The sequence below is a fragment of the Panthera tigris genome, chromosome D1, assembly GCF_018350195.1.
Source record: "Panthera tigris isolate Pti1 chromosome D1, P.tigris_Pti1_mat1.1, whole genome shotgun sequence".
In the NCBI taxonomy this organism is placed as follows: Eukaryota; Metazoa; Chordata; class Mammalia; order Carnivora; family Felidae; genus Panthera; species Panthera tigris.
The window spans coordinates 85,871,828-85,897,619 of record NC_056669.1 but is presented as its reverse complement, the minus strand read 5'-3'; the positions used below and the strand labels follow the sequence as shown (position 1 = coordinate 85,897,619).

At 49.2% G+C, this 25,792-nt stretch overlaps 1 protein-coding gene and 1 long non-coding RNA gene across 14 annotated transcripts in view; one reads left to right on the top strand and one right to left on the bottom strand.

Moving 5' to 3' along the window:
- The window catches only part of LOC102950983, an 88,310-nt gene extending 83,076 nt beyond the window's left edge, over positions 1-5,234 (bottom strand). For 5 of the 8 annotated variants that reach the window (XR_006208089.1, XR_006208090.1, XR_006208087.1 and 2 more), the window contains exon 1: positions 5,079-5,234. This is a non-coding gene — a long non-coding RNA (uncharacterized LOC102950983). Of the gene's footprint in view, positions 1-2,357; positions 3,102-5,078 lie in introns of those variants that run through there. The other 3 variants (XR_006208093.1, XR_006208091.1, XR_001510277.2) reach the window with 3 other exon arrangements.
- Positions 5,235-5,681: 447 nt separating this feature from the next.
- WT1 (WT1 transcription factor) overlaps positions 5,682-25,792 on the top strand; it is a 49,035-nt gene continuing 28,924 nt past the window's right edge. The window contains exons 1-5 of one of the 6 annotated variants that reach the window (XM_042957708.1): positions 9,892-9,980; positions 11,761-11,883; positions 12,358-12,460; positions 23,095-23,172; positions 24,252-24,302. In XM_042957708.1, the coding sequence (XP_042813642.1) occupies positions 9,971-9,980; positions 11,761-11,883; positions 12,358-12,460; positions 23,095-23,172; positions 24,252-24,302 (365 nt within the window). In that variant the 5' untranslated portion in view covers positions 9,892-9,970. Of the gene's footprint in view, positions 6,216-9,891; positions 9,981-10,999; positions 11,471-11,760; positions 11,884-12,357; positions 12,461-13,333; positions 13,495-23,094; positions 23,173-24,251; positions 24,303-25,792 lie in introns of those variants that run through there. The other 5 variants (XM_042957707.1, XM_042957710.1, XM_042957706.1 and 2 more) reach the window with 5 other exon arrangements.

Sequence of the window (25,792 nt, the reverse complement as noted above, 5' to 3'; positions counted from 1 at the left end):
TCTCTTCTTTCCTTATTTCTCGTCTTCTCTTCGAATCTATCCTGCATACCTTTCTTCAAAAATTGTCTACTGAGTATTCCTAATGCAGACTGTGGAGATTTTTTCCTTTCTGCCTCACTTTTCGAGCCACCACAGTGCTAACAGGCTGCTCTGAAGAACATACCCTTCCTGCCCTGCCATTGCCCCCATATTCCTTACTCAACATTTGGATATTTTTACGGCATATATTCAGTTTGAAAGATAATACTGATACTTTGTTTTATATGAACATTTATACACCAGGACCCTTGTGAGGCACTGACTTCATTGGGATACTTTATGGCTTAATACATCTGAATGATTTATATCTCATTTTGTCTAAGCATTTATGCTAATAAATTTAACAGATTCCCCAGTACTGCCTGGTCCTTCATTTTCTTCAGAGGGTCAAAGCAAGAGGAAAATAAAGCAGCATGTTACTAAAGAAAGAAGGAAGAAATTGGCCTAACCGATTTAGAACACAAATAAAATTAAACACAAATAAAATCTCTGATTACAGTTTAGCTGGAGCAAGTCAAGTTCCTAGATCCAGATAGATTTCTGTAATTAAGCTGCTTCTCAAAGGCAGAATCACAAAATGACAGAATATTTAGCAAGCTAATTTACTGAGGTATATATTTTGGTCCCATATAATTAAATCCAACACTTAGGAAAAACACGGGGGGAAGAAAAGCCCTGACAACTATTAAACTGAGTGCAGCCGGGAGAGGGAAAGGGATAAGATAAAATCCAGTCTATAAAATATATTCCATTATCTTTTATAGGTTAAAAAAAAACACAAAAGAATACTTGGAAAGAATCTTCTAAGCTGGGAAGATTTTAAGATTGTGTGGAGATTTTTTTTTTTTTTTACAGGTGCAGAATAAGTTGGGTTTTTTTTTTTTTCTTTTCCCCATTTTTTCCCCTGTTGTTTGCAAAGTTGAATCTGGGGTCAGGAGTTCTAATTGTAACCTCAGACTAGAATTCCAGATGGTGCGCTGAGGACTGCGAGCAACTCTCAGTTCATCAATTTCATGGGCCTACGTATCTGCTCTGGCCACGGCTCGGCCTCCATCCCCACTGTGGCATTAATGCAGAACAAATTGAGACATATCCTCTATATAATTAGTTCCAGAATTTAAAAAGATTTACGGTATAATAATAGAGGCAGCGCTGCGGAATCCTTCCAATGGGGACTCTGGGAGCTTGGGGACCATCATCTCGCGGTGGCATCAGAACAGACGGGTAACTCTGGCGATTCCAAGAACTGCACGCTGGGGAAGAGGGGTTATTTTTGCAAGGCCCAGGTGGTGGTTCTCGCCGGTCCTGAACGCCAAACTGGGTCAGAGAACGGAGTCTGAACTGTAGACGAGTGGTTGTTCAAAAACATCGGGTTATTTTTTCAAAGGAGCAGAGGAAACCAGGGTGGAGGGCAAGGGGAAGGTGGACTCCGACAAAAGTCCCTCCTTGACTTTTTTTTTTTTTTTTTTTTAATTTAAAGAAATGAAGCTGGGGTTTCTACCGCCAGCACCGGACTGGAAACGGGCTTAAGCGCCTGACGGGAGGCCGGGGGTAAGCAGATACCGAAGAGTTGGAGTCTTCAGGGTGGAGAGGAGCAGCCGGTAGGCTGCCCGTCCTGCGCTCGGAGCTCCCGGCTCTAGCTCCTGCGCGAGGTGCTAACCCAGCGCCAGTTCCTCGGGGCGGCTGGCGGTCGAGCCACTCCTCTTCGGCGTCTGCGGCCCCAGCCCTTGACAGATCGCAGTGCTGCGGTGTGTTTATTCAGTTGTCGGCGGCCGCGGGGTGACGCCCGGAGCGCAGCCTGGGAGTATGCGCTGCCCCCTGGGGCCGCGGCTGCTCCGCCGGGCCCGGCTCTTGGTCAGAGCCGAGGTCAAAGTGGGGGGTTTAGAGGTCCTCAGTACCCCCTCCCACTCAGCAGCGATTTTTTTGATCTTGCAATAATTAAGCACTTTCCAGGCCAGGATGCGTTTTACCAACGTACCAAAGCCATATGGATTGTCAGCTTCTCTCTCCCCCTCCTTTCTTTACTCCTCATTCCATTTGCTCTAGGGAGGCAGAGGGGTCGTGGGGGTAAAGCCCCGAGCTAGACGTTGAGAGACCTGGGTTTCAGCTCGGCTTTGCCACTATCTTGCTACGCATCCTTAAACAAGAATAGTGACAAAATTGTAACGTTTATTGGACCCATAAACCAACACTATCCTCCTGTCTAATCCTTATGACCCCATGAGGTGGACGCTAGGATTCCACTATCCCCTTTGATCAATAAGAAAACTAAGCCTCAGAGAGGCTATGGAACTCATCCAGGGTTACACAGCTGTTACCTGGTGGACCTGAGGTTCCGTTCTCCGACCACCAGTTCCTTGCTCTTAACCACTGAGCTCCACAGCTGCCTTTCCTCCGCTGCCTGGGCCTCAGTTTACTTCTCTGTAGACGGGGAGTTGAACTTCCATCTCTGCCAAACGGTGATTCAGACCAGCTCCTCTGTGCCACAGGTCTCAGCGCTGACGTTCAGTGGGAACGTGGATGAGAGAAGTGCGCGGCCAGGTCTACGCAGCCCTCATTTCCTTGGGCCTCGAGCTCCGGAGGTGCAGGACAGCGCCTACATGCGGGGGCGGGCTACAGAGTGGACCTTCCTCCCGGCCAGACTGTCTGTCTCTCCCTCCGGCAGGCTCAGGGTGCCGAGGCCAGCGTAGCGGGCGCGGCTGCCGGGTTAACCGCCGAGCTCCCGCAGAGAACGTTACCCAACGGAGGAAGTGGGACCTCAGTTGGCTGGTTCCCCCGAGGTGGCTCAGGCGCTCCAGGGCTTCCGGGCGTGGGGATGGGCAGGGGGCATTCGAGTGAGGCCCTCTGGGGTGAGGCCCTCCGACTTCGAGCAGCTCCGGACGCACAGCACTTACTTCTTGACCCCGCGGGTTGCAGGGAACTCCTCCCACTCCTTCGGACTACTAAATCGGGGTGAGGAGGCACCCCAGGATTGAAGCGGGGATCGCACTACTGTTCCTCTCTCCCTCTAGGATTCTCAGACAACAAATGGCGGTGGAGAGAGGAGTCCTAAATTTTCTCGGCCCCCCCCTTTCCCCTCCACCCCACCCCACCGGTGAACTTCTTCTGTAAAACATAAAGGCAGGGAATTAAGCACTTCTGCCCTATCTGGCATTCAAAACCACAAAATCTCCCGTTCAAACCACCTCCCCCCAAATACCCACCAAAAAACTTTGCAATGTTGGGTGAAAGAGAAACAACCTGGATCTTTTCGTTTGCAAATGAAAATCCCTGACTTTTCATAAAGGGCTTTCCTTCCCTCGTGGCGCCTGAGTGAGTTCTAATTGAGAAAAATTCCTTCGAAGTAGAAATAAAAGTGGGAAGTGTGAGACGGGTCTGGGGCATTCTAAGGGCAAAATGGCCTGAGAAGTTTCGCCTCGCGTGGCCTTTCTGCACCAAAAGGACCAAACGTCCTTGCCCTCTGCCTAGCCCTCAGCCCGGCTGCAGGTTTAGAGATGGCACTTGTGGGAGCCTGGTGGACAATCCACAGAGTGTAGGGGGAGGAAGAGATGGTCTCCAGAGCCTTTTCATTTCTTTAAAAATATATAAAGCTTCTGAGTGGAAACAAGCACAGTCAAGCACCAAAGTAGCCGCAGAGAGGGGTGCAGGACCTCGTAGGTGGCCTGGGGAACAACCCGGTAGCGCCTGTGCCCGACCTTTGCCCTCACCGTCTCCTGTGCCTCTAGGACTAGCGACCCCAAGAGGAGGGAATTTTGTTTGGCGTGTGGGCCCTGAGCGTGCTAACGGAACTCCCACTTCCTTCGTTTGACTCAGTGCAGATTAAAAGCAAAGAGCAAGAAATGGAGAGTAAGTCAAAGCTTTTTAAAACGTTCTGTTTCTTTGTAAAACTGCGGCTACCTTGGTTGTCGCTTCGCTAGAGCTGCGGGCCCCATCCGCGGCCAGCCTGGAATAAGAGGCCTGGCGGCAACCGGCCGCTGCCCGCCCGCGCTCCAGGCGGTTCCAGGTTGCGCCGTCGCCGCTACCCCCTGCCTCTCCCGGGCTTTTCCACGTGCCCCGAAACGCACTCCAACCCGGGTTCCCAGCGCTTCTCCTTGAGTAGGCTCTGCATCCCCTTAAATCCTGACTGTTCTGGAAGAACCAAAAAAAAAAAAAAAAACAAAAACAAAAACAAAAACAAAAAACAAAACCAAACCCCAAACACCTGCCCTGAGGCGCGGGGCTCCCAAAGAGTGACTAGTTGGAGGGAGGAGTCTGTTGCGGCGATGCCGGGATCTCAGAGCTCCAAACTACGCGAACGCTGCCACCGACTGTGTGCCACTGTGTGCTTTCCTTCGTGGTCCTCCTAGCCGGTTTGCCCCTTCTTATCAGTTACTGCTTATCCAGAATGGTACTCTTGACCGTGAGCAGAGGCCGAGCTAGGTGGGATTAACTCTAGGCTCCAACCTCTCCCCGCGTGCTTGTCTTCGAATCCTTCCCACCCCTCACCCTCCAAAACGGGCTCTGAGATTATCCAGTCAGAATATGTGCAGGCTCTGGATGTTTCCCTAAGGGTATTCTTCCTTCCCAGACTAGTCGCTGTTCACTGGAAAGGAAGATTAAGTGCCGCTGGCCCCGATTTTTAGGCAGGCAGCAACTGCCCTCCTCTGGGCGCAAATGTCACCAAGTTAACCAACTACCAAACGATCGAAACATGCCGTTTATCACAGCTGATGCACCCCGCCCCCCAAGTCACCCACGTTCACCTTGAGTCTGGCCTCTGGAACCCACAAGGTGTCACCCCCACCCCAGTGAACCTGAGATTACGGCCACCACTCCTGCCCGGAGGCTCTAGAAACGAAGCAAGAGCCGGGCTTGCGGGCGCAGAACGAAGGAATTCGTCTCTCTGAAGCCCGGGAAAGTATTCCGTGCTTTCCTGAAGTTCCCGCCGTCTGGGAGCTCACCTGCCCCTCCCTTGAGCCCGCCCTCTCACATTAACAACCCCCATCCCGCCCCCCCCCCCCCCATCACAAATGGATGTAGTGGGGACATTCACTGCTCACCTGGAGAGGCTCTCCCAGAGGCGCCCACACTTGAGAAGGCCGAGAAGGGGAGGTGGGGGGAGGGCTGTGTCCCGCAGGCCAGCTGGGAGCGCGTGGCGGGTAGGAGAGGAGGGTGTTTCCTAGAGGTAGGCTCCCTCAGGCCCGCCCCCACCCCGCCGCGAGGGCGCCCCCGCCGAGCCGCGCGCGCCGCCCGGCCAGGCTTGGGCTGCGGTGTGAATGGAACTGCCGAGGCTCCTGGCTCCTCCTCCTCCCCCGCCGCCGGCCCCTCTTATTTGAGCTTTGGGAAGCTGGGGGCAGCCAGGCAGCTGGGGTAAGGAGTTCAAGGCAGCGCCCACACCCGGGGGCTCTCCGCAACCCGACCGCCAGTCCGCTCCCCCTTTCCCGCCCTCCCTCCCACTCATTCAGTCACCCACCCACCCAGAGCCGGGACGGCAGCCCAGGAGCCGGGGCCCCGCTGCCTCCTTGCCGCGATCCTGGACTTCCTTCTGCCGCAGGAACCGGCTTCCACGTGTGCCCCGGAGCCGGCGTCTTCTCACTCGCTCCGCTCCGGGCCAGGGTGCTTTCCGCAGCCCGAACAGCCGGGGCTCCGGGGCCCGGGTGGCATCTGGGGCAAGTTAGGAGCGGCCGAGTCCAGTGCCCAGCATCTGCAAGGCCGAAGGAGCGGCGGGGCGTCCGGGGCTGAGCCGCAGCAAATGGGCTCTGACGTGCGGGACCTGAATGCACTGCTGCCAGCGGTACCCTCGCTGGGTGGCGGGGGTGGCTGCGCCCTGCCCGTGAGCGGCGCCGCGCAGTGGGCGCCAGTGCTGGATTTTGCACCCCCGGGCGCCTCGGCTTACGGTTCCTTGGGCGGACCCGCGCCGCCGCCGGCGCCGCCGCCACCCCCGCCGCCGCCGCCGCCTCACTCCTTCATCAAACAAGAGCCGAGCTGGGGCGGCGCGGAGCCGCATGAGGAGCAGTGCTTGAGCGCCTTCACCGTGCATTTCTCCGGCCAGTTCACCGGCACAGCTGGAGCCTGTCGCTACGGACCCTTCGGTCCTCCTCCGCCCAGCCAGGCGTCCTCCAGCCAGGCCAGGATGTTCCCCAATGCGCCCTACCTGCCCAGCTGCCTCGAGAGCCAGCCGGCTATTCGCAACCAGGGTAAGCAGGCCGGGGAGCGCCCCCTATACGCGGGGTGGTGGCGCCGGGGCTACAGCCCCGCGCTGGCACTCCCCTGTCCTACCCCTTCCCTGACCCCCGCGCTTACCCGGCTGCCTCCCCAAGGACTGTGTGGATAGCGGAAGCAGCAGCTAAGGGAGAGGAGGCCCGGGAGAGGGAGAGGGAGTACGTGCCGGCATAGGCCCCCGACATCCTCCTGAACCAGGAGCCGGACTGGTTCTCCAGAGCCCGGAGGTCATCTGGAGCCCCTTGCACCCCGGGAGATTCCGGGACTTAGAGTCTCTGTGGGAGTGGGAAGGGGGAACGGGTGTGGTGTCTGGCGCTGTCTCAGGAAGGTGTTTTGTGATTCAAGGCACCACCAAACTGTTAGGAGGCACTGGACCTTTTTAGCTTTTAAATTGAGGGACCAGCACCGGGTGTGCAGCCGGTGTTCCTACCCTGAGCCAAAATGTCAGGAGCCGCTCCAGCCCCTAATACGGTGATGGCACACATTAGACGTGTGATAAGTATCACGGAGCAAAGAACGAGGCAAGGAACCCGCTAGCAAGTAAACAGTGGCTTTCCTGGAACCGTGTCCCTATGGTAGTATAAGAAGCGGATGTCTCCTGGCGTCCAGCTCAGGCGGCGTCCATGAGGGCTCCAGGGCTGGAAGAGAACTCTGTGTATCCTCTTCCAAGCTGTGTGGGACCCGGTCCTCCCTACCGTAGGGCCCAAGCACAGGCCCTCCTTTCAGCGCGCCTTGCCTCCTTCTTGTCGTTAAACTCGGGGCTCAGATGAGAAAAGATTTTTGCAAAGCATGGGAGTTAGAACAAGAACAATTTACTTGCCCACTTCGGTCGGTGTACACACAGGGACACAGCCAATAGTTTTCTCATCCTCTCTGGCGCCCGCACACCTATTCCCCTCAGCAACTAGCGTGGAACAAATCGTGCCGAGCCCCTGTAGTTTGTTTTACAAATTTATCCTAATTGGACTTCTGTGCTGTGTGAGAAACTATATCAATTTGAGTTGATTCACTATTTTAGGAAACGCCTTGCGAACTCAATGGCGGAGGGTTTTGCTGGAACAAAATTTCGCCCTAGCTTAGGGACTGGGATGCTTCTGGAATGCGTGGGATGGGAGAAGTAGAGTGTGGACCGTTTGCAAGAGGTGCCAGGGCTTCCAAGGCACTGAAGGGCTCTATGCTTCCCGAAGATTCCTGCAACTTCTAAAGGAGTATCTTCAGGTGGTTCCTAACTTAACCCAGCCTGGAGCACCTGGCTCGCCAGAAGCCCTGGTGAAATCGAAACCGTCCTCCCCTCTTCGTTCAGGGAATCTGGGATCTGTGTTTTGAGGAGCAACCGCAGGCAGGCTCACGGGGGCCCCTCCACTCAAGGTCTTTCTAAATGAAGTTCTTGATTCGCCCCAAGGGATGTTGGAACAAGTCGGTGTCGATTCAGAGGCTTGTGTTCTCTGATCGTGTCACCTCTAATTAGCAGGTTGTTACCTTTTGCAAATCTCCAGGTCTCAGTTTCCCCATCTGTAAGAGGAAAGCTGAAATGGGCAACTTGGGAGCTGGGCCTCACCTGAAGTTCTGTGCCACTGGAGCAGAAATCCAACTTTCCTCTGACTTGGGGTTCTAAATTCAGAAGGCAGGAGACCACCTAAAATTGGACCAGAAACCCACAAGACTGGCAGGCAAGGGGTGTGATGTGAGTCTGTGTGTGGATGTGTGCTCTTTGCAGAATCTGAGAAGCCATTTGGTCTATTTATGGGGCTCAAAATACTACCATGCTGTTATCATTTATTTGAGTTCATCTAGATTCTGTGATGACTTTTGGAACCAGGGCTCTCTCACTTTGTTTGGGCCCCTTCTATAGGCAGGTCTGGTGCCTGGGATCCCATCAGGTTAGCATAGGGTTGGGGGGCGGTGAGACTGTGGACTTCTTAGCCAGCAGGCACTACATTTAAGGGAAATGTCTGAATTCCTGTCTAGTAGGTAGGCCCAGCCGCTGATGAGATAAAAGTCTTGGGAGTTGGGACCAGGATTGGCAGGTGGAGTTCTCTTCTCGACTCTGGGAAAACCCAGTGGAGAGCCAGCCCCAGACATGTACCACAACCTGTAAGGAGGTTCCTGTCTGTGAACTTAGGTTTTTCTTGCATTGAAAATGTAAAATGGGTCATGCTTGCCTGGCTGTTGGGACTTACTGGGCAGCTGGGAGCTGGGGTGGGAATGTCAGAAGCTGCTCAGCCCTGGCCTTGGGAACCCTGAGATTCTAGATTTATCCTCTTGATTTCTGGTGTTCCTGTGGCTCCCCCCAGGAATGCAGGGCCTGGCGGTGTGTGTGTGTGTGTGTGTGTGTTGGGAGAATCAGGGGCATCAGCTCCTTCCCTAAAGTATGGGAATGGCCATCAGCAGACCCAGGCCAAACTCCAGCAGAGAGGAGTCAAGACTCTGAATCCCTGTTCCTAGGCAAGGCAGCCTTGCCGTGGCCCACACGAGACGACAATTGGCACCCTCTCCTGCCCCCCCTCCAAGGGATCATACCATCACCTCCCCATTTTTTAAAATAATTTCTTAAATAGTATAGGTGGTTTCCTAATATCATAAACATTAACTCAGCAAACATTTGTTGAGCCTCTACTCTGTGCAAGGCACTGGGAAGTATTAAGACAGAGTGCATCTTTTAAATATCTCACAGCCTGACGGAGAAGTTGCTTATTTCTGGATGACAAAATCTAGGCTCTAAGAGATTATGTGTGCAAGAGGTCCCTCTGTGGCAGAGCTGGGACTCGAACCCAGACCATAGTAGGTTACTTCTACCTCCTTTTCCAGGGATCTTGGCCCCTCTGTTGAGATGGATTTCCTTTGCTCTGTTGGATGGGCACTGAACCAATAGTGGTCTGGGCGTGAGGGCTCATGGTTTGTGAGGGCAGTCAGTAGTGGAGTGAGGACTTGGGTAGTCTCAGACTTAATGCGCAGGGGGCATCACCAAGCCACCCTAGGGTCAATGCAGAGATCAGCTCTATAGAAGGGCCAAGGGCACTTCTCTTTGAGTCACTTGAGTATTTCGTTGGGGGACAGATTTTCCCCTATTCTGCCAAGGCTATGGAGTCATCATTTCCAGCCTTCTGACCCCCTTCCTAACTGAGCCTGATGTCCATTCTACCCCTCAGCTCTCAGGAGGCCCGGCGGCCAGGCTGTTCCCGGGTTCCTCCAATGCCTCGAGCGGGGAAAAGACGCGCAGAGCGTGTCTCGCCTCTCCTTGCGGTCAAGGTTGCACTCCATTCCCAGCACGGACTAACCGTGGGAAAAGCGCTACCTTGGCCGATTAGAGCCTCTCCCTCTCGGGCCTGTACAAGGAGCCTTTGAATACGCTGCCCTTTTTCGCCAACAACTGTCCCTCCCTAGGTCCCCGCCCCCATGCTCTCAACGCCTAGACCAGCACGAGGCCCCAGGACAGCGCGATCTAATCAGTCCCGCGTCCGATAAGTTTCTAATTAAAAGAGCCCTCCCTCCCCTCCGCTGACGCTTTTGCCTCGGCCCCTCCCGGGGGGTCTTGAGGGAGGGGGTTGGAGGCTGGCCTTTGTCCCCGGGTCTTCCTGTCCTGTAAAGTGGGGGGCCTTGGGAACCTCGCTGGACGCAGAGCCGACGCGGCGGGTGCAGGAGCTGCATCCTGCAATCCCACAGTTGGCGGAGCCCGCCTTAAAAAACAGCACAGTGCCCTGGGCCACAGCTTCTATTCATCAGTTCAGAAATGGAGAAGGGTTTGTCTAGGGACAATTTCTTTGCGGCTTATGTTTCTCCTGTTTAAAAAATTTTCTTTCAAAATTCGACCTTTTTTCTGCAAAATGTGGCACTGAGAGCCAAATTTCGTTCGTAAGCTGACAGGCCTCAATCGGGGCTGTGCCTTTGCTCCCAAAAGGAAGCCCAAGGTTCTCACCCAGCCCTGACAGCTAATGGGGCGGGGGGTTATCTTTGCCTACTTAGCAGGCGATAGATTGAGGACTCTGGGGTCATGCAAATTATAAAAGCTTCTTAAGTTGTCAACTTGTGGCACCAAGCAGTGTGCGAGACTTGGCCGGCCTAGTACAATCTGGTAATTGGGACCTGTACCCACCCTCTTCCCCACTCCACTCCAACACATAACACTGCCCGGTGTGGGTAGGAGAGGCTGGGTTTTTGTTTTTCTTTGGGGGGTTATGTTTCAAAGATTGGGGTAATGGTCTCCTTCCTCTTTCCATTCTAAGTCTTCACAGACACTTGTCACAGAGCCTCTGTCACGCCTGGGGCAAGAGTAGGGGGTGAGGGGCCTTTTCACCCACCCACTCCCCCGAAATTGAATGGAGTTTGGAGATCCAGTGCAGGGGCTGGGTGGGGGTGGGCCGGCACTGTGGCCCTGCATGAAGGCTGTGTGAGCGTCAGGGCAGATCTCATTCACCTCCAGTCCTGGACCCTCAGTCCTGAGACTCTTGGGGACTGCGTGTATAGAAGGGAGGGAATCCCACCAGTCAGTCTGGTCAGGGTTCCAGGACTGATCTTTATCTTAGCTGGAGGATGCTTTTTCCCCAGAGATGGCAACAGTTTCCCAAAAGCTGGTGAGGAATAGATTTAAAGCAGTTTAATAACAATTACAGAAAGGGATTACATTTTTCAATCAAGACACTAATCAAGACTTTTTTTTTTTTTTTTTTTTTAACCCAGCCTTTGGGGAGTTGGGAAAGAACACAGTTGCCCTTAGTTTTTCCGCAGGGAAACTGTAGAAGGGGACCCGGGCACTGCCATGAAGGGAAACGGAGGTACAGTCCGGCACACTCTAAAACAAGCGCCCTTCCCCGCCTGGAGCGCAAGGAACGTGGCCCCCACAGTGGTAGAATTAGAGACGCACTGGGTGCGAGTTGGATCCGAGAGGGTAAGGAGGAGGGCATAGGACAGAGGCCGGCGGGGCCATCTGGAAGGGCCTCACCAGCTTTCCTGAGGGCCGTGGGTGTCGTGGTGTAGGGTCGCGCAGCTTCAGATAACATTACTCGGTAATTACTCTTCCCATTTAAAGCCCATGCCGTTTAACTGGCTCCGAGTAATTAATGAAAGTTGGTGCGCGGTCCCCTGATTTACGGCTCCGAGTCAGCTCGGGGTCAGCCGAACAGATTCATTTCGCTCGCCCGCGCTGCCCCGGAGCAAGAGCCGCGGTGTTTGTTTTTGAAGAAGAACTTTCTCTGGCCAGCGGTTGGCGGTTTTCATACTTCACTTGCCCGAGGTACGGCTCAGAAGCAGAAGGCAAGGTGGAAGAAGACAAGGGCGTAAATGAATTGGAAAAGGCGGGGAGGTCAGGGTTTTTCTTGAGAAAAGGCGGGGAGCCGCTCCGAGGTCACACATTTGGGCTTGGACCAGGCTCCCCGCCGAAAGTTCTGGAGACCGGTGGGGTGGCATCACCCGATGCTGGGGTTTCGAGTACGGGGGCCAGGCGCTTCTCTACCCTGGTTCTGCTTCAGAATCACCGACCCAGTCTCACCCCTGACGCTGTGCTTCTCTCCGCCGCGCTCGCAGGATACAGCACAGTCACCTTCGACGGGACGCCCAGCTACGGTCACACGCCCTCGCACCACGCGGCGCAGTTCCCTAACCACTCTTTCAAGCACGAGGACCCCATGGGCCAGCAGGGCTCTCTGGGTAAGCAGGCGGGAATGAGGTGGGGTCCTTCTCTCTTTCTTCCATGCCACTCCCGTCCCCATAATTTCCAAACCACAGCAAATCGGGAAAGGGAGAAGAGGACATCTAAAGGGATTTTTAGAAATAATCAGCCCAATCTCACTCAATTTAAAAGAAAAGATTGAGTTTTGCCCCGCCCCCCCCCCCAAGTATGTTAGGGACAGCTCCACTCAAACAAGCCTACGAATATGTCTACGTGTACTACGAAGTGGCTAATAAAGGACTGTGCAGTGAGAAGCTGATTAGCTCCTTACGATCTGCACGCCCTCTCTCGGCACGCGCCGGCATCCAGACCCCTTGCCCCCAGTTTAGCCGAGGAGACTAGCTGGGGATGCTCTCTGTCCCAGCCCCTGCCCTCCGCCTCGCCCCGCGCGTCCCCACTCCCACCCCGAGCCCTTGGGGCGCGCTCACTCCGCTCTCCTCGGCTCTCCGCAGGCGAGCAGCAGTACTCTGTGCCGCCCCCCGTCTATGGCTGCCACACCCCCACCGACAGCTGCACTGGCAGCCAGGCCCTTCTGCTGAGGACGCCCTACAGCAGGTAGGAAGGCGCTCGCCACGGTGTCTGGGGCGCGCGAGCCGCCGGGAGCGGGAACGTCCGACGCGGGCAGCCCCGACCGCGGGCATGCAGGGTCCTGGAGGCAAAGGACACCTTTAGCTACTTAAAGCAAATTAAAGCAGATCTCCAGGCTCTGATTTGAAAGAAGTAGGTTTCCTCGTCTCCTGGTGTTCTTGGTTTTTTTTTTTTTTTTAAATATAAATGAGGGCGATTACTGTTTGAGCTGAAGAAGAGTGGGGCTTCAAGAAGTTATTTTTTAAAGGGCTCCTTATTTTTTAAAGTCCTTTTTAAAGGACTTGAACTCGCTCGCGACCAAAGATTAAACATGGACTCGACTCTCACTCCGGTCTTCTCCCGTCTCAGCCCCCTCCTCGCCCACTAGCCACACGGGGCGGCCTTCTCTGGGAGTAATTCGAGGGCGCGTACACTCTAACCGCAGCCTTCTCCCTACCCCTGTGCCCCAGAGTGTCCCGCTGCGGCGGCGCTCGGTGGGCGTGGTTCCCAGCTCCTGGCTCCGGGCAGGGACCGGACCCGGACTGTGTGCCGGGCCGCGGTCGGGTCGCAGCAGCGTCCTCCGGGGACACGGCTCCAGCCCGCGCCCGCCCTCCTTCCTGTTCCTGGGAGGCAGAAGACCAGCTTTTTTTCCTTCCAAGCTTTTTTCCCGTCCCTTGTGCGTTCTCCCGGCTCTCCCTCCACCCTCCACCTTCTCTCCCCCAAATTTATTCTTCAACTTTGGGTGAACTTGGCCGGCATCCCGCTTCTCCGATAGCGTTGCCTAGTAACTGGTGCACACACCGGCGCGCGCGGGGCTGGAAGGTGGAGCGGGGGGGAGGGAAGTGGCCGCTCTCGGCCTTCGAGGCGGGGGATTGGGCGCGCATTACCTCATATTCCGCCCCTCCCCCTCCCCCCACCCCGGTGCTACGGGGATCCTGATACCGACTGCCCCCAAATGCATCTCCATCCTCCCCCCTCTGCTCGAGGACCCGGGGCTGACGTCAAGGGAAGGAGGTAGTGAGGTAATGAAGGAAGGAAAAGCGCCTGCCCTGGGAGATTGGGTGGGGGGAATGGCCGCGCCTGGGGGACTTCTAGTCCCACAGGTGGAGGAGGGGAAGGAATCTTCGCTCCCGAGCGGGCGGCGCATCCCAAAGGCCGGGTGTGCTTATGAACTTGAGCCTGGAACTGGTCTGATTCCCCTATCCGGTGGAAGTACAGGGTCGAGCTCCTTCTATTATGTATGCTTGAGACCCACGGACTTCGGAAACCTTTCCGTTTGATGGGAAAATCCGGCATACCTAATCGGATCTTGGATTCGAGATCACTCTTTTTTCCTTTCCTTTCCTTTCCTTTCCTTTCCTTTCCTTTCCTTTCCTTTCCTTTCCTTCCCCTTCCCCTTCCCCTTCCCCTTCCCCTTCCCCTTCTCCTCCCCTTCTTTCGTCTTTCTTTGAGTGAGAGGGAGCAAAGAAATGCACAAAGATTGTACAGAGAGAGGTAGAATGACCACACCTTGTCGTCTTCCTTTTCATTCTCACTAGCTAGAATCTAGTTCTATTCTTTGGCACGGCGGGCCCAGTGTTCAGCCCCAAGCTCTCTGTTTCTGTGCTTCCCCTTGGTGGGTCAGTCACTGGAACGGGTGTAGAACTCACAACCATTCTCTGTTGTGGACACCCTACTCCCACCCCAGCAAAATTGTGGTGGCAGGGTCATTGTCGTCTTTGAGGAGCTGCTCCTGCCGGTTGCCAGGGTGGCATTGCTGTTTTTCTGGTAGCCATTGGGGGCGAAGTTGGAATGGTTCCCCATGGAATGACTTTAGCCCACTCCTCCCTCCGTGGTTCCTGGTTGGTGTCTTATCCCAGGCAGAGAGAAAGACCTTGATGCTGCTGGAGTGAGTGTCGTTTAGATGCACTGGGATACCTCCATGGGGCTTGGGGACTGGGAGATGTTGGAAGGGGACCATCAGAGGGGCTGAGCAACCTAGAAAGTGAAGAAGGTGGGGATGAAGTGATCACAGCCACTGGTTTAATAATTCTCTGCCCCTGTGGTGGATTCTGACTTAGTGCTGAAATTGTGGTTGTCTTGGATGTAGGAAAAGTCACTTGGGTTGCATTTTATAGGTGAAACTCTCACATTTTCTAATCCAGCTTTTGATCAGCCACTGTATAAAGCAATTTTGTTAAGTTCATCTTTTGGAAATCTTTGCTTATCCCTTTCTTCTTTTATGTAATTGGATCTTTTTTTCTTTTCTTTTCTTTCTTTTTTTTTTTTTGCCATTTATCCATTTTTTTTTATTTTTTTAAATTTTTTTTTCAACGTTTTTTATTTATTTTTGGGACAGAGAGAGACAGAGCATGAACGGGGGAGGGTCAGAGAGAGAGGAGACACAGAATCGGAAACAGGCTCCAGGCTCCGAGCCATCAGCCCAGAGCCTGACGCGGGGCTCGAACTCACGGACCGCGAGATCGTGACCTGGCTGAAGTCGGACGCTTAACCGACTGCGCCACCCAGGCGCCCCGCCATTTATCCATTTTTGAGAGACAGAGCACAAGCAGGGTAGGGGCAGAGAGAGAGACCAGACTGTCATCACAGAGCCCGATGCGGGGCTTGAACTCATGAACCATGACATCATGACCTGAGCCCAAGTCTGACACTCAACAGACTGAGCCACCCAGGCGCCTTGGATCCTTTTTTGGTTTTCATTTTTATATTTATGTCACAAATATACCATTTTCTTCTGTTAGAGAAAATTTCTTTTTTTTTTTTTAATGTTTACTTATTTTTGAGAGAGAGAGAGAGTGAGAGAGAGAGAGAGAGCAGGGGAGGGGTGGAAAGAGAGGGAGACACAAAATCCGAAGCAGGCTTCAGGCTCTGAGCTGTCAGCACAGAGCCCGACATGGGGCTCAAATTCATGAACCATGAGATCATAACCTGAGCCCAAGTCGGAGGCTTTACCGACTGAGCCACCCAGGTGCCCCATGTTAGAGAAGATTTCTAAGCAATAAATCTCCTAAAAAAGGATTTGTGACCCCTGTAGGAAAAAAGTCTGCTCCCTTGAATTTTGTACTGTCTTTGAAATTCCATTCACCCTACATCCATAACATTTTCAATCACTTTTCAAAGATCAGATACAGTAATAATGATAGAACAGACAGGTATAGGATATTTTAAAACTGGTCATATGCAATTACTCCATTACGTCATTTCCTTTTTTCTTATTCCTAAAAAAAAAGTTTGAGAGGGTACCTAAATGCTTTTGTGAATGCAGTGTTTGAAAAAGCATAGGAAACAAGACTAAATTTTAATCACTTAGTGGCTTAACTTTTGGGTTTTAGATATTTAGTGGTGCCTCTATTGGCCCCTGGCTCCATTCCCTTCCATCTAAAATTGGGACCTCCTGGGAAAGGCTTGCTTGTATTTTGTTAGCCTCCTTGCACTTGACCCCCTGGGGCAGCCTGCCCAGCCTCTTCCCCACTGCTTTCCAAAGCTTCTGTCTCTCCAGTCTTTAATGTAGTCTCCCCTCCCAGAATAAAGGTAATGGTACACACACTAATATTAAATAAGCAGTGCACAATATGTATTTGCTTTGAGGAAATTCTCAAAATTCTCTCCTTGTTATACATGTCTTTTTCCTCTCTCAGGGAACAGATCTGGGGAGTTATGTGTGAACATTTGTGTGTAGATGTGAACAGTAGTGAATAGAAAATGCTCACAGTTAACTTACGGGAGGTGATAGGAGATGGTTTTTCCCATCCTCTCTGCCCCCATATGAAGGTGGGTAGAGTTCTGTCCAAAGGTTACAGATTTTGGCTTCTCTGTAGGGGCCGTGATCATAGCTGGGTGAACCATGCATGAGTCCTTTTAACATAATGACGAGGATTTATTGCATGCTGACTGTGTGTTGCTCGGCACTGTGCTAAGCGCGTCACTCAGTATACTCATTTAACTTCTGATGACTCTGTGAGGTAGGTACTCTAATCTTTATCCTACTGAAGAGGAAATAGATTCAGAGACGCAAAGTAACTTACTTTGGTCACACAGCGAGTCAGAATCAAGACCAGGACTTGATCCTCAGTCTCTCTGACTTCAAAACCCATCTGTGCTCTGAATCACTGAGGGATTCCAGACCACCAGCATCCTCCACCTGGAATACTCCCCTTATACAATCTGTGCCAACACTGTTGCTGATAAGTGTGAAGAGCAAATGCTTATATAGACTTACTTCATCCAGACACCATTCTAAACACTGTATCAGGATTGACTTCTTTAATCCAGATGATGACTTTTTGAGCCAGGTAATAGGTTATCGTCCCCATTTTATAGAGGAGGTCCTGGGAGGTGAATTTGCCCAGTATGACACAGTAAGGTCCCTGATTTCAGGTAGTGAGGTTTCAGAATCCATCCTCTTACCCAGTGCACCCTGCTATCTCTCTTGATGAATAAGTGCCATTTTCTTTCCAAAGGTGGCATCTGTCCGAGGCCTCAGTAGAGAAAGGTCTTTATTTCCCAGTAATGAAAGAAATCCCATTATCCGTTAGTTCTACCCATAATTTTCAATAGAAAGCCCTTAATGGATTCGGGGCAGTTTTCTCCCTGGTGAGTGTTGTCAGAAACAGACTTTCTCCTGAAGCCCTCATTCAACAAAGTCTGTCTTTCATACTTCAGACACCTCTAGCTTAGCCTTTACTGCTGGGGTGAACTGCTGGGGGTGAAGTTCAGTCAAGGCACCTAAAGACCTTTCTCCCCATCCCTCCAGACCTAGGAGGAATGACTGCTTGTAGGGCCACTGTGATTGTGCTTGCTCACAGGCAATGTTCCAGGAGTGGTTGGACCCCATGCTCTCCTGAGGGGAGACAGTAGTAAAATTCACACTCACTAAGCACAAAAACTTTCCCTGATTTCTGCCTAAAACAGGAAGCTAGCTGGGCCTTCTCTGCTCACGTCCTTTGAATCTTCTTCCATAAGGCCTTCTGCCTCCTCTGCTGGCTGACCTCAGTTGAGCCCCCGATCTCTGACTATGCCCAGTTCATGGGTTGATTTTCACAGCTACTTGTGAAAAGGAGTTCTGTGCTCTGTGTTTGAAAAATCCTCCTCTCCACACTATTTTTTAAAAGATATTGTAGTCCTTTCCCTTTCTTCTTGCTCTTTTATTAGGTTTGCATATCCTTATTTTTTTTCCTGGAAGTCTATTTATTTATTTTGACAGAGACAGAGAGAATGAGTGGGGGAGAGACAGAGAGAGAGGGGGACAGAAGATCCAAAGCGAGTTCTTTGCTGACAGCAGAGAGCCCCATGCGGGGCTTGAACACTGGAACTGCAAGATCATGACCTGAGCCGAAGTCCAAGTGGGAAGCTCAACTGACTGAGCCACCCAGGCGCTCCTGCATATCCTTCTTTAGCAAATCTGCTACCAATTTAAATGAGGATATTTCCTTTTGCCCCTTACTAGGTAAAACTGCTCCCAATTTGGGAAGCAATAATTACTGATTCAGATATTTTTAATTGAATGTTGACAATTCAGGGGCGCCTGGGTGGCTCAGTCAGGTAAAGTGTCTGACTCCGGCTGGGGTCATGACCTCACAGTTCGTTGAGTTCGAGCCCCACATGGGGCTCTGTGCTGACACCTGAGACCCTGGAACCTGCTCTGGATTCTCTCTCTCTCTCTCTCTCTCTCTCTCTCTCTCTCTGCCCCTCCCCCGCTCACACTCTCTCTGTCTTTCAAAACTGATAAACAAAATTTTTAAAAAGTAAAAAAAAATTTAAATGCTTGAATGTTGATTCATGAGCGACGAAGTTGAGAGTGGAGGCTTTTACCAGCAGATTGTTTTTCATGTGAGAGAGACTTCCATAGCAGGCATAGAGTTTCTGGGGAAGCCAGGTCTTTGGGAAGTGCACTATATACTAGTTAGGTGGGCTTTCAACATAGACATGCGCCAGAGGACAGCTCATGCCCAAGGAAATAATATTATATTCAATAACACTTCTTTTCACTTGCGAACATATGTACATTTACATGGTGTACAAGTTTCACTTAAGACAATACTGATATTTGTTTCCCACATAGGTAGTCATGAAGACAGAAAGGTGAAATGGTTTCCAGGGGTGGGCAGTATCAAAACCAAAGACTTGAAACGGACTTGTCTCCAGGGAAGGGGAAAAATCTAGTTTCAAATATTCCTGCAACTCTTGTGCTGACCAAGTGTTTATTAATAGAAATTGAATCCCCAGTGGGTTTTTCTTTGGTGAACTGGTGAGCTGGAGAGAAATAACAATACCAAGAGATTGACTGTAAAATAATTATTCACCAGGGCCTGCTGGGCAGAAATTTCTCAACAGGCAGCCTCTATGGCGCCTTGGGGGGAAGAACGCAGGAAAAGGGCAGTGTGGAAGTCTGGCTGCAGCCTCTTTTCCTGAGCTGTGGTTATCAGGTAGAGAGGTGAACCCACAGGGGCCTCTCTGTTGGTGCGGGACAGGGCTATTGCAGCAAAAGCTGGACATCATGAATTCTGATCACAGATGGCAGTTATATCTGCATTTTTCTTGGTTGGTGTTTTCTTTTCTCATTCATCCATCCATTCATTCATTTTTTCCGTCAGTCTTCTGGGGGAAACTCTTTACTTCCACCAAGGTGCTACTTTGCCAGCTGGCAACCATCTGGCAGAGGAAACGCTGGTCTTAAGCAGGTTCGTCAGCTCCATTCTACTGGTGACGTGAATTTTTCTACCTTGTTCTGCTGAATATATAGTAAACACTCTTAAAGATGAAAATGTACTTGAATTACACACACATTTGAAGAGCGGAGGAGTCCCAGCCCAGATACTAGCTGAGGGCTTTCTTTCCTCCTTTCTTTTTGTGTGGAGGTCGAGAACTCAGTAATACTGGAGTCCAGGCCAAAACAAACTCCATATGATCTACTACCGATTTCCTTTTAAGTTGCTCTTTTTGCTAGGACTGACTTCCTTTTATTTTACTCCAACTTGCATTAATCCCAGTTACAGAAGGTTTTTTCCTCTCTCCCTTGCTTCCAACTTCAAACATTTCTTACATAGGAAACAAGGGGCTTTAAAAAAAAGTCTACGTAAAAAAATATAAAGGATACCATGACTTTTGGAATATATTTTGGCAGCCTGCAATTGCAGAGTTCACTTCCGAACAGGGTTAGATGGCGAGCTGAAATGCCTACGTGACCACTGTGGTTGCTTTGAGCCAAACCACCTGCTTATCTGATCTCCTCTGGGAATGAGGTGGTCAACACCTACGGTGCTTATTTAATAATTAGATGCTTTATTTGTCAGAGGCCATATATTCCTTGACCAGCGCTGCCTCTTTCTGTGGGTTTTCACGATGAAAGCTGGGTGTTGACCGATTGCCCAAAGAGATCAGAGCTGGAGCATGCTTGGGTCCAGTATTTTTAGCTCGGGTTCACATTCTATCTCCTCCCCAGCAGAGGAGTTATTGTCATTGCTGTCATTGACTTCCAGTAAAAAGGTGGTGCCAGCCAAAGCTGACGGACGGAACCACTGAGGAACTTCAGCCAGCAGAAGGCAGGATGTGGTTAAAATTGTGCTCTGATCCTATCACTGGACTCAGGAAACCTATTAGTAGGTTGGGGGGTTTCTAAAAGTCCTTCTCCCCTATTGGCCCATCCCATCTTCTCTCCCTTCAAGAGGATTTGCAAGCTGAGCTATCAGGACCACTACAACAAGAAGTGGGGCTCCTCCTGCAATCTTGGCATAGGATTCTTAGCTGAAAAGGACATGTTGGGCATCTTGCATGTTTTAACTTTTCTGGAGACAGAGAAAGTCACAATGCTTCCTGGAACATGTTCTCTTTCACCTCCAGACTTGTCTGTATTATTATTGTATAATGATTACTATTATTTAAATGGTAGACGATGAGCTTAGAGGCCAAATAATGCCAGGATGCCTTCAAAGGGATGCGGCAGGTGAGGTGGGAGCATCAGGCATGTCTCTGAGCCTCAGTCTTTCTCTGATAAATGGGGATCATCATTGTACCTGCCTCACAAAGTTGTGGGGCATATTGGGGAATGTGTGAAAAGTACTGTGAAAAATTTGATAGATTAGGAAAAAATTAAAATTTATGATCTGTATAGTCTTCAGAGAGCCATTTTTAGGGCTTTACAACATCCCTGTAAAGTTAGAATGATTGAGATTAATATTTCCATTTGGCAGATGCGGAAACTGAGGTGCAGTGAGCTGAACTGATTGGCTCAAGGTCTTAAAACTTACAGAGCAGCACTGTCCAATAAAACCAATGCAAACCATATTTATAATTTGGAATTTTTTAGTAGCTGCATTAAAAAATAAAACAGTGAAATTAATTTTTAGTACATTGTATTTAATTCAAAATAGTCAAAATCTTATTTCAGCGTGTGGCACTAGCCACATTTCAAGTGCTCAATATAGCCTTGTCTGACTAGTAACTATCTTATTAGGGCAGTATGGAATATTTATTAAGCACACACTAGGACAATACATACATGGAAGACATAGACCGAATATTTGAGAAAATTCGCTTTCTGGGGGCTGAGAAAATGGTCTTAAAAATATTTTCTCTTTGGGGTACCTCCTGATAGAGACCCTTAGGAATCTACTGGACTACTCTTTAAGTCTGTGAGAAAATTCCTAAATCATAAAGTTAGATATTTGGGACTCATTAACCCATGTGCATAAACTTCTGTCCCTTGTCTTGCTTCCCAGCTCTCTTGAAAATTATGGTCTTAGTCTTATGCAAGGATGAAATAATTTCAGAAAGACCCCACATCCCAATAGGGCCTAGGAAAATTGTCAGCCGGAGCTGAGTGATTTTAGTTGGTGAACAATTTTTTAAAAATCAGTGACAAAAATACAGAGCTGCCTGGGGAATACAATGCCTGTTGGCTGAGATTAATGGCGAGATTAATAAATGGATTGCTTGATGAAAAGGCGCAAGAGAACAAAAACCAGTAGAGATTGTGGAGGAGGCTGCTTATTAATGAGCTGTCAGCCCAAAGAAAGTTCACGAAACTCTTCTGTGTTAAATACAGCAGGGCTGGCACTTCTAATAAAAATTGGGGTCCTTCAGGAATTAATTACACCAGCCTTACAGCAAGAATTTGTGGAATTGCGAAACGGTAGTGGCACAGACCAGCACGGGCCGCTACTGCAAATGGAGAAGCTGCAGGAGAAACTAATCATGTGTTTTCATTGATATGTAGGATATTGTAGTAGCATAATAGCCAGTCAGACACGAGGATGAATGATGGGGTCCAGATAGACACTGACTAATGAAAGGACACATAGTTCGAGTTTGAAGTCACTTCACGTTTCATATGTAAAATTCCCTCCTGGAATCTGATTTTCCCCTTATCCTGTGTGCCCGCCACGAAGGAGTTCCAAATCATTTTCAGAGTGATTATGTGAACGGCAGAGGGACTGGGCCATGATTTATCAAGCTATGCCTAGAGGGAGCACGGTGTCCATTTATTCCAAGTTGCTGCAATCTCCCTTGCCCCCTCCACAAGTTCCCAGTCTGGCTAGCCTGACAATACCTTCTCTTAATTAAAATTTGGTGTTGCCCCCGCCCAATGAAGCAACCCAAAGGCATGCCATGACAAGACAGAGATTGTCTAGGTTTGGGGTCTGATACCGCAGGGTAGATATTGAAAGCTTCTCTCTCTTTGCCGTGAAGGTAGAATGAAGGTATTCCTCTATAATGTGTTTAGACCAAGGGTTCACAGACAACCCATTCATCTCTAGGTCTCAAATTTCGTAATTGACCATGTCGGTTCAGGACTAAATGTATTCTTATCACAGCTTGGTAATTAAGGAGATTTCTGCTCATTGATTTATGTGCCGGTTTTCTAGGAGTGAGATAACTATAAGAGGAGAGGAGAGAACAATTTTTGGTTGGTTTACATGAGAGTGTACTTTCTCCTGTGGAGTCTTAATGTAAATGATCAGAGATTGTTTTCCTTCTTAGAACTTTCTAGAACAAGGGCTGGGGCCTTTTTTTTTTTTTTTTTTTAACTCCATTCAACTAGTACTAGGGTGATAAAATTTCTAGAGAGTGATTCCTTCAGTTGTGCATAGACTTTATCATCCTCTTCCTTTTGCTTGTCACATCCTTCAGTATTAGACCATCCACCACACATCACTCTTTGACTTTTTAGACCCTCATAATCCACATGATACTTATCCTTTTGATTAAAACAACTTAATGGCCTTTTCACGAATAATTAATCTGCCATCTTTTTACTTTCAGCTCCAGGCTTTTAACTTTAATGTTGAGTTATCCAGCCTGTGTTGCCTTTCAAGAGTTCTACTCCCTTTAGCCTCTTCCCCTGAAAGGTTTAATACCTCTTTAGAAACTTGTGTTTGCTGTACTCAGGTTTTTAAAAGGCTTCCAGATTACTCTCACAGCCTTTCTGCTGTGTGTGAAGTGAATAACTGTGCAGAAATTAGTGGGGTGAGGTGAAAATCGTTTCAGACTCCCATATTCTGTCATTTTGGAAAACATGAAGGCTTTCGTTGCAAAATAAAGGTAAACCTCCATTGATTTTTGAAGAAATAGCTGTATATCTTTTTGTAATTATGTGTTTTTAACTCTGGATGTTTTTCTAACAGTGACAATTTATACCAAATGACCTCCCAGCTTGAATGCATGACCTGGAATCAGATGAACTTAGGAGCCACCTTAAAGGGGTAAGGTTTTCTCTGTTCCATGGCCCTTAAAAAGTACACCTGCTTGAACCGTTTTAAAGGCACTTATAACTCATGAAGAAAGTGCAGCTTTAGAATAGTCATAGCTCTCTGTAGGATTAAAATACTTTCCTTCCTCCCCCGGTTGGTGGCTTGTGGACAGTATTAAATTTTCAGGAACATAAAGAGGGGATTTTTGTATGTGTCTGGAACAAGGGATTGAGAATATTGAGAAAAACGCAATGTGGCCTTTACTTATTGAATGTTTTAGAATTCTTCACAATTGTGTCAATTCAACCTCATTTAATGTTTGTTTTGTTAGTGATATCACAGATGTTAACTATTACGTTATCTTATTGAGACATCCTTTCAGTTTATAATGCCCAGGATCCAAATTCGTATTTGAGCGATGAAGATTTGGACACTATAGAGTAAGATGTGCTCACACCTGGTTGTACCAAAAGGTTTTCTTCCTGTTTGACATACAGTCACAATAGGGAGAACACAGCATAGGCATGGGAAATGCTTTGCACCTGAATATTTAAAAAGGCAAACAGGTGGGACTTGCTTCCAACAGCACAAGGATTCACTTTTCATTTTCTAACAAGTCTAAGTTGATGGCATTAGGATAGGACTCTATTGAAGATATGATATGACATTAGGATATGACACTAGTGACTAGTGACATCCCTGTGATGCAGTAGGTGCTCTTCTAGGTCACCTCACTTAATCTTCCTGACAACATTGTAGGGCTTAGGTATTGTCGCCCTGTTTTCCAAATAAGTGAATCAAGCTCAGAGATGTACATCATTTCCCATGTTCACATCATGTTAAGTGGTACAGCTGGGATTCCAAGTCTGGATCTAATTCCAAAGCAGAGGCTCTTTCCAGCCTCAATGTGCTGCCTTCCACCCCACCAGCAACCCAAGTGGCACTGGGGATTAAGCTCAACACTCTGGACTAGACAACTAGTTTCACATCTCTGTGTATTAGTGACTTTTCATTGGATTCTGGGATCTGGGGGGGCTTGCTAGAGCCACGCATGCTCCATTCCCCATTCCCCACCTCTTCTTCTCTTCTAGAGTTGCTGCTGGGAGCTCCAGCTCAGTGAAATGGACAGAAGGGCAGAGCAAGTGAGTGGATGATGCGATGATGGCAAAGCCAATGATGTAGGCCTTGTTGACTGGCGCCTGGGGTGATGCAGGAGTTAGGATTGACAGTGGGTTAATCAGGGTAGCGTTGGTGTAATGGGATGGGAAGAATATCTCTCCCCCTCTCTCTCTCTCTTTCCCTGCCTCCCTCTCTTCCTCCCTTTCTCCCTCTTATTTATCATTGACATATTGAGGGCAAAAATGGAGGTGGTGACAATTCTCATCAACATACTCCTAGAAAGCAATTTTTACAATGATGCAGCAGGAGCCCTGTTCATTTCCTCTGGAATGTTTTACTAAATACTAAATTTGGGGTATTATACATATTCCTGTTAGGTCAGTCAGATCTTTCAGGCATACATAACTTTCTTTTTCTTTATTTGCTTTTAAATCTCTCAGGGAGAACTTAATTTTTACCCCAAGTCTGCCAGAATTCTTGCAAAAACTTTTTTTCATTCTCAACATCTGTGACTTCCCAGCACTATAGCCTGCACCCTGGGACATTCCCGTAGCTCTTTCTTTTCATTTTATTTTCTCTTCTGGAACCCTGGCACCGGTCTCCCTCTTCTTATCCTTCTTTCTTTTGTTTACTCAGTCCTAGCTTTTGAGTCACCCTTCAATGATCAGCAGAGTTGTTTTTGAGTCTTCCAGGAGTTACTGTTAGATCCTTCTCCCCATGTCTTCCCCCAATTTTTCTATTTTATCCAAATCTCACCTTTCTCTGTCTAGACCCAAAAGTAAAAAAGCCCATTGACTTGAAACTTTCATCTCCACACTTCCATCCAAGGGGCTGCTGACAATTTCAGCATTTTGTCCTTTAGCTTGTCTGATGTCCCTTGGCTTCTTGCTGTCACCCTTTCTTTCTGGACCCTTTCCTTTTCTTCTCTCTCCCATTCTCAGAATTCAGAAACTGTCCCCAAATTAAATGCCAAGAATAGTCAGAACATGATTGTGAAGTGAGCAGTATGTTTCAGTTTTTAAAATTTCTTTGTGCTGGAGTACAGGGTTTGTTTGTTTGCTTGATTACAAAAATGACAGATAAGGAATCTTGGCATGTGTTTAACTCTGGGTCTTTCCATAGTAGAGATAATTTTGATACCTTTTAAGGTCTTTAAACACCTGATATTTGTCACTTGCTGGGGCATCAGAAGCTATATTGTAAGGATGAAGCACAAAATGAAGTTTGTTTTGTTCAACCCCATTTAAGAAAAAAACAAACAAAACTAGAAGAGTTTTTATTTGTCTGGTGCTTGCATTTTGGAAAAGGAGTTCTGAAACCAAAATATATTTCTTGAATACTATTTTTATTCAGAAAGCTGAATGAAAAGGATAAGATATCTCCTATAGGTAGTCCTACAGAGGAGCAACTCTTTGAAGAGCAAAAAAAGTTTCAATTGTCTAACTTACTAACATCTTCTTTCACACTGGATTTATCCCTTTAGAACATATTGTAAGTCAACCAATGCCTGTTT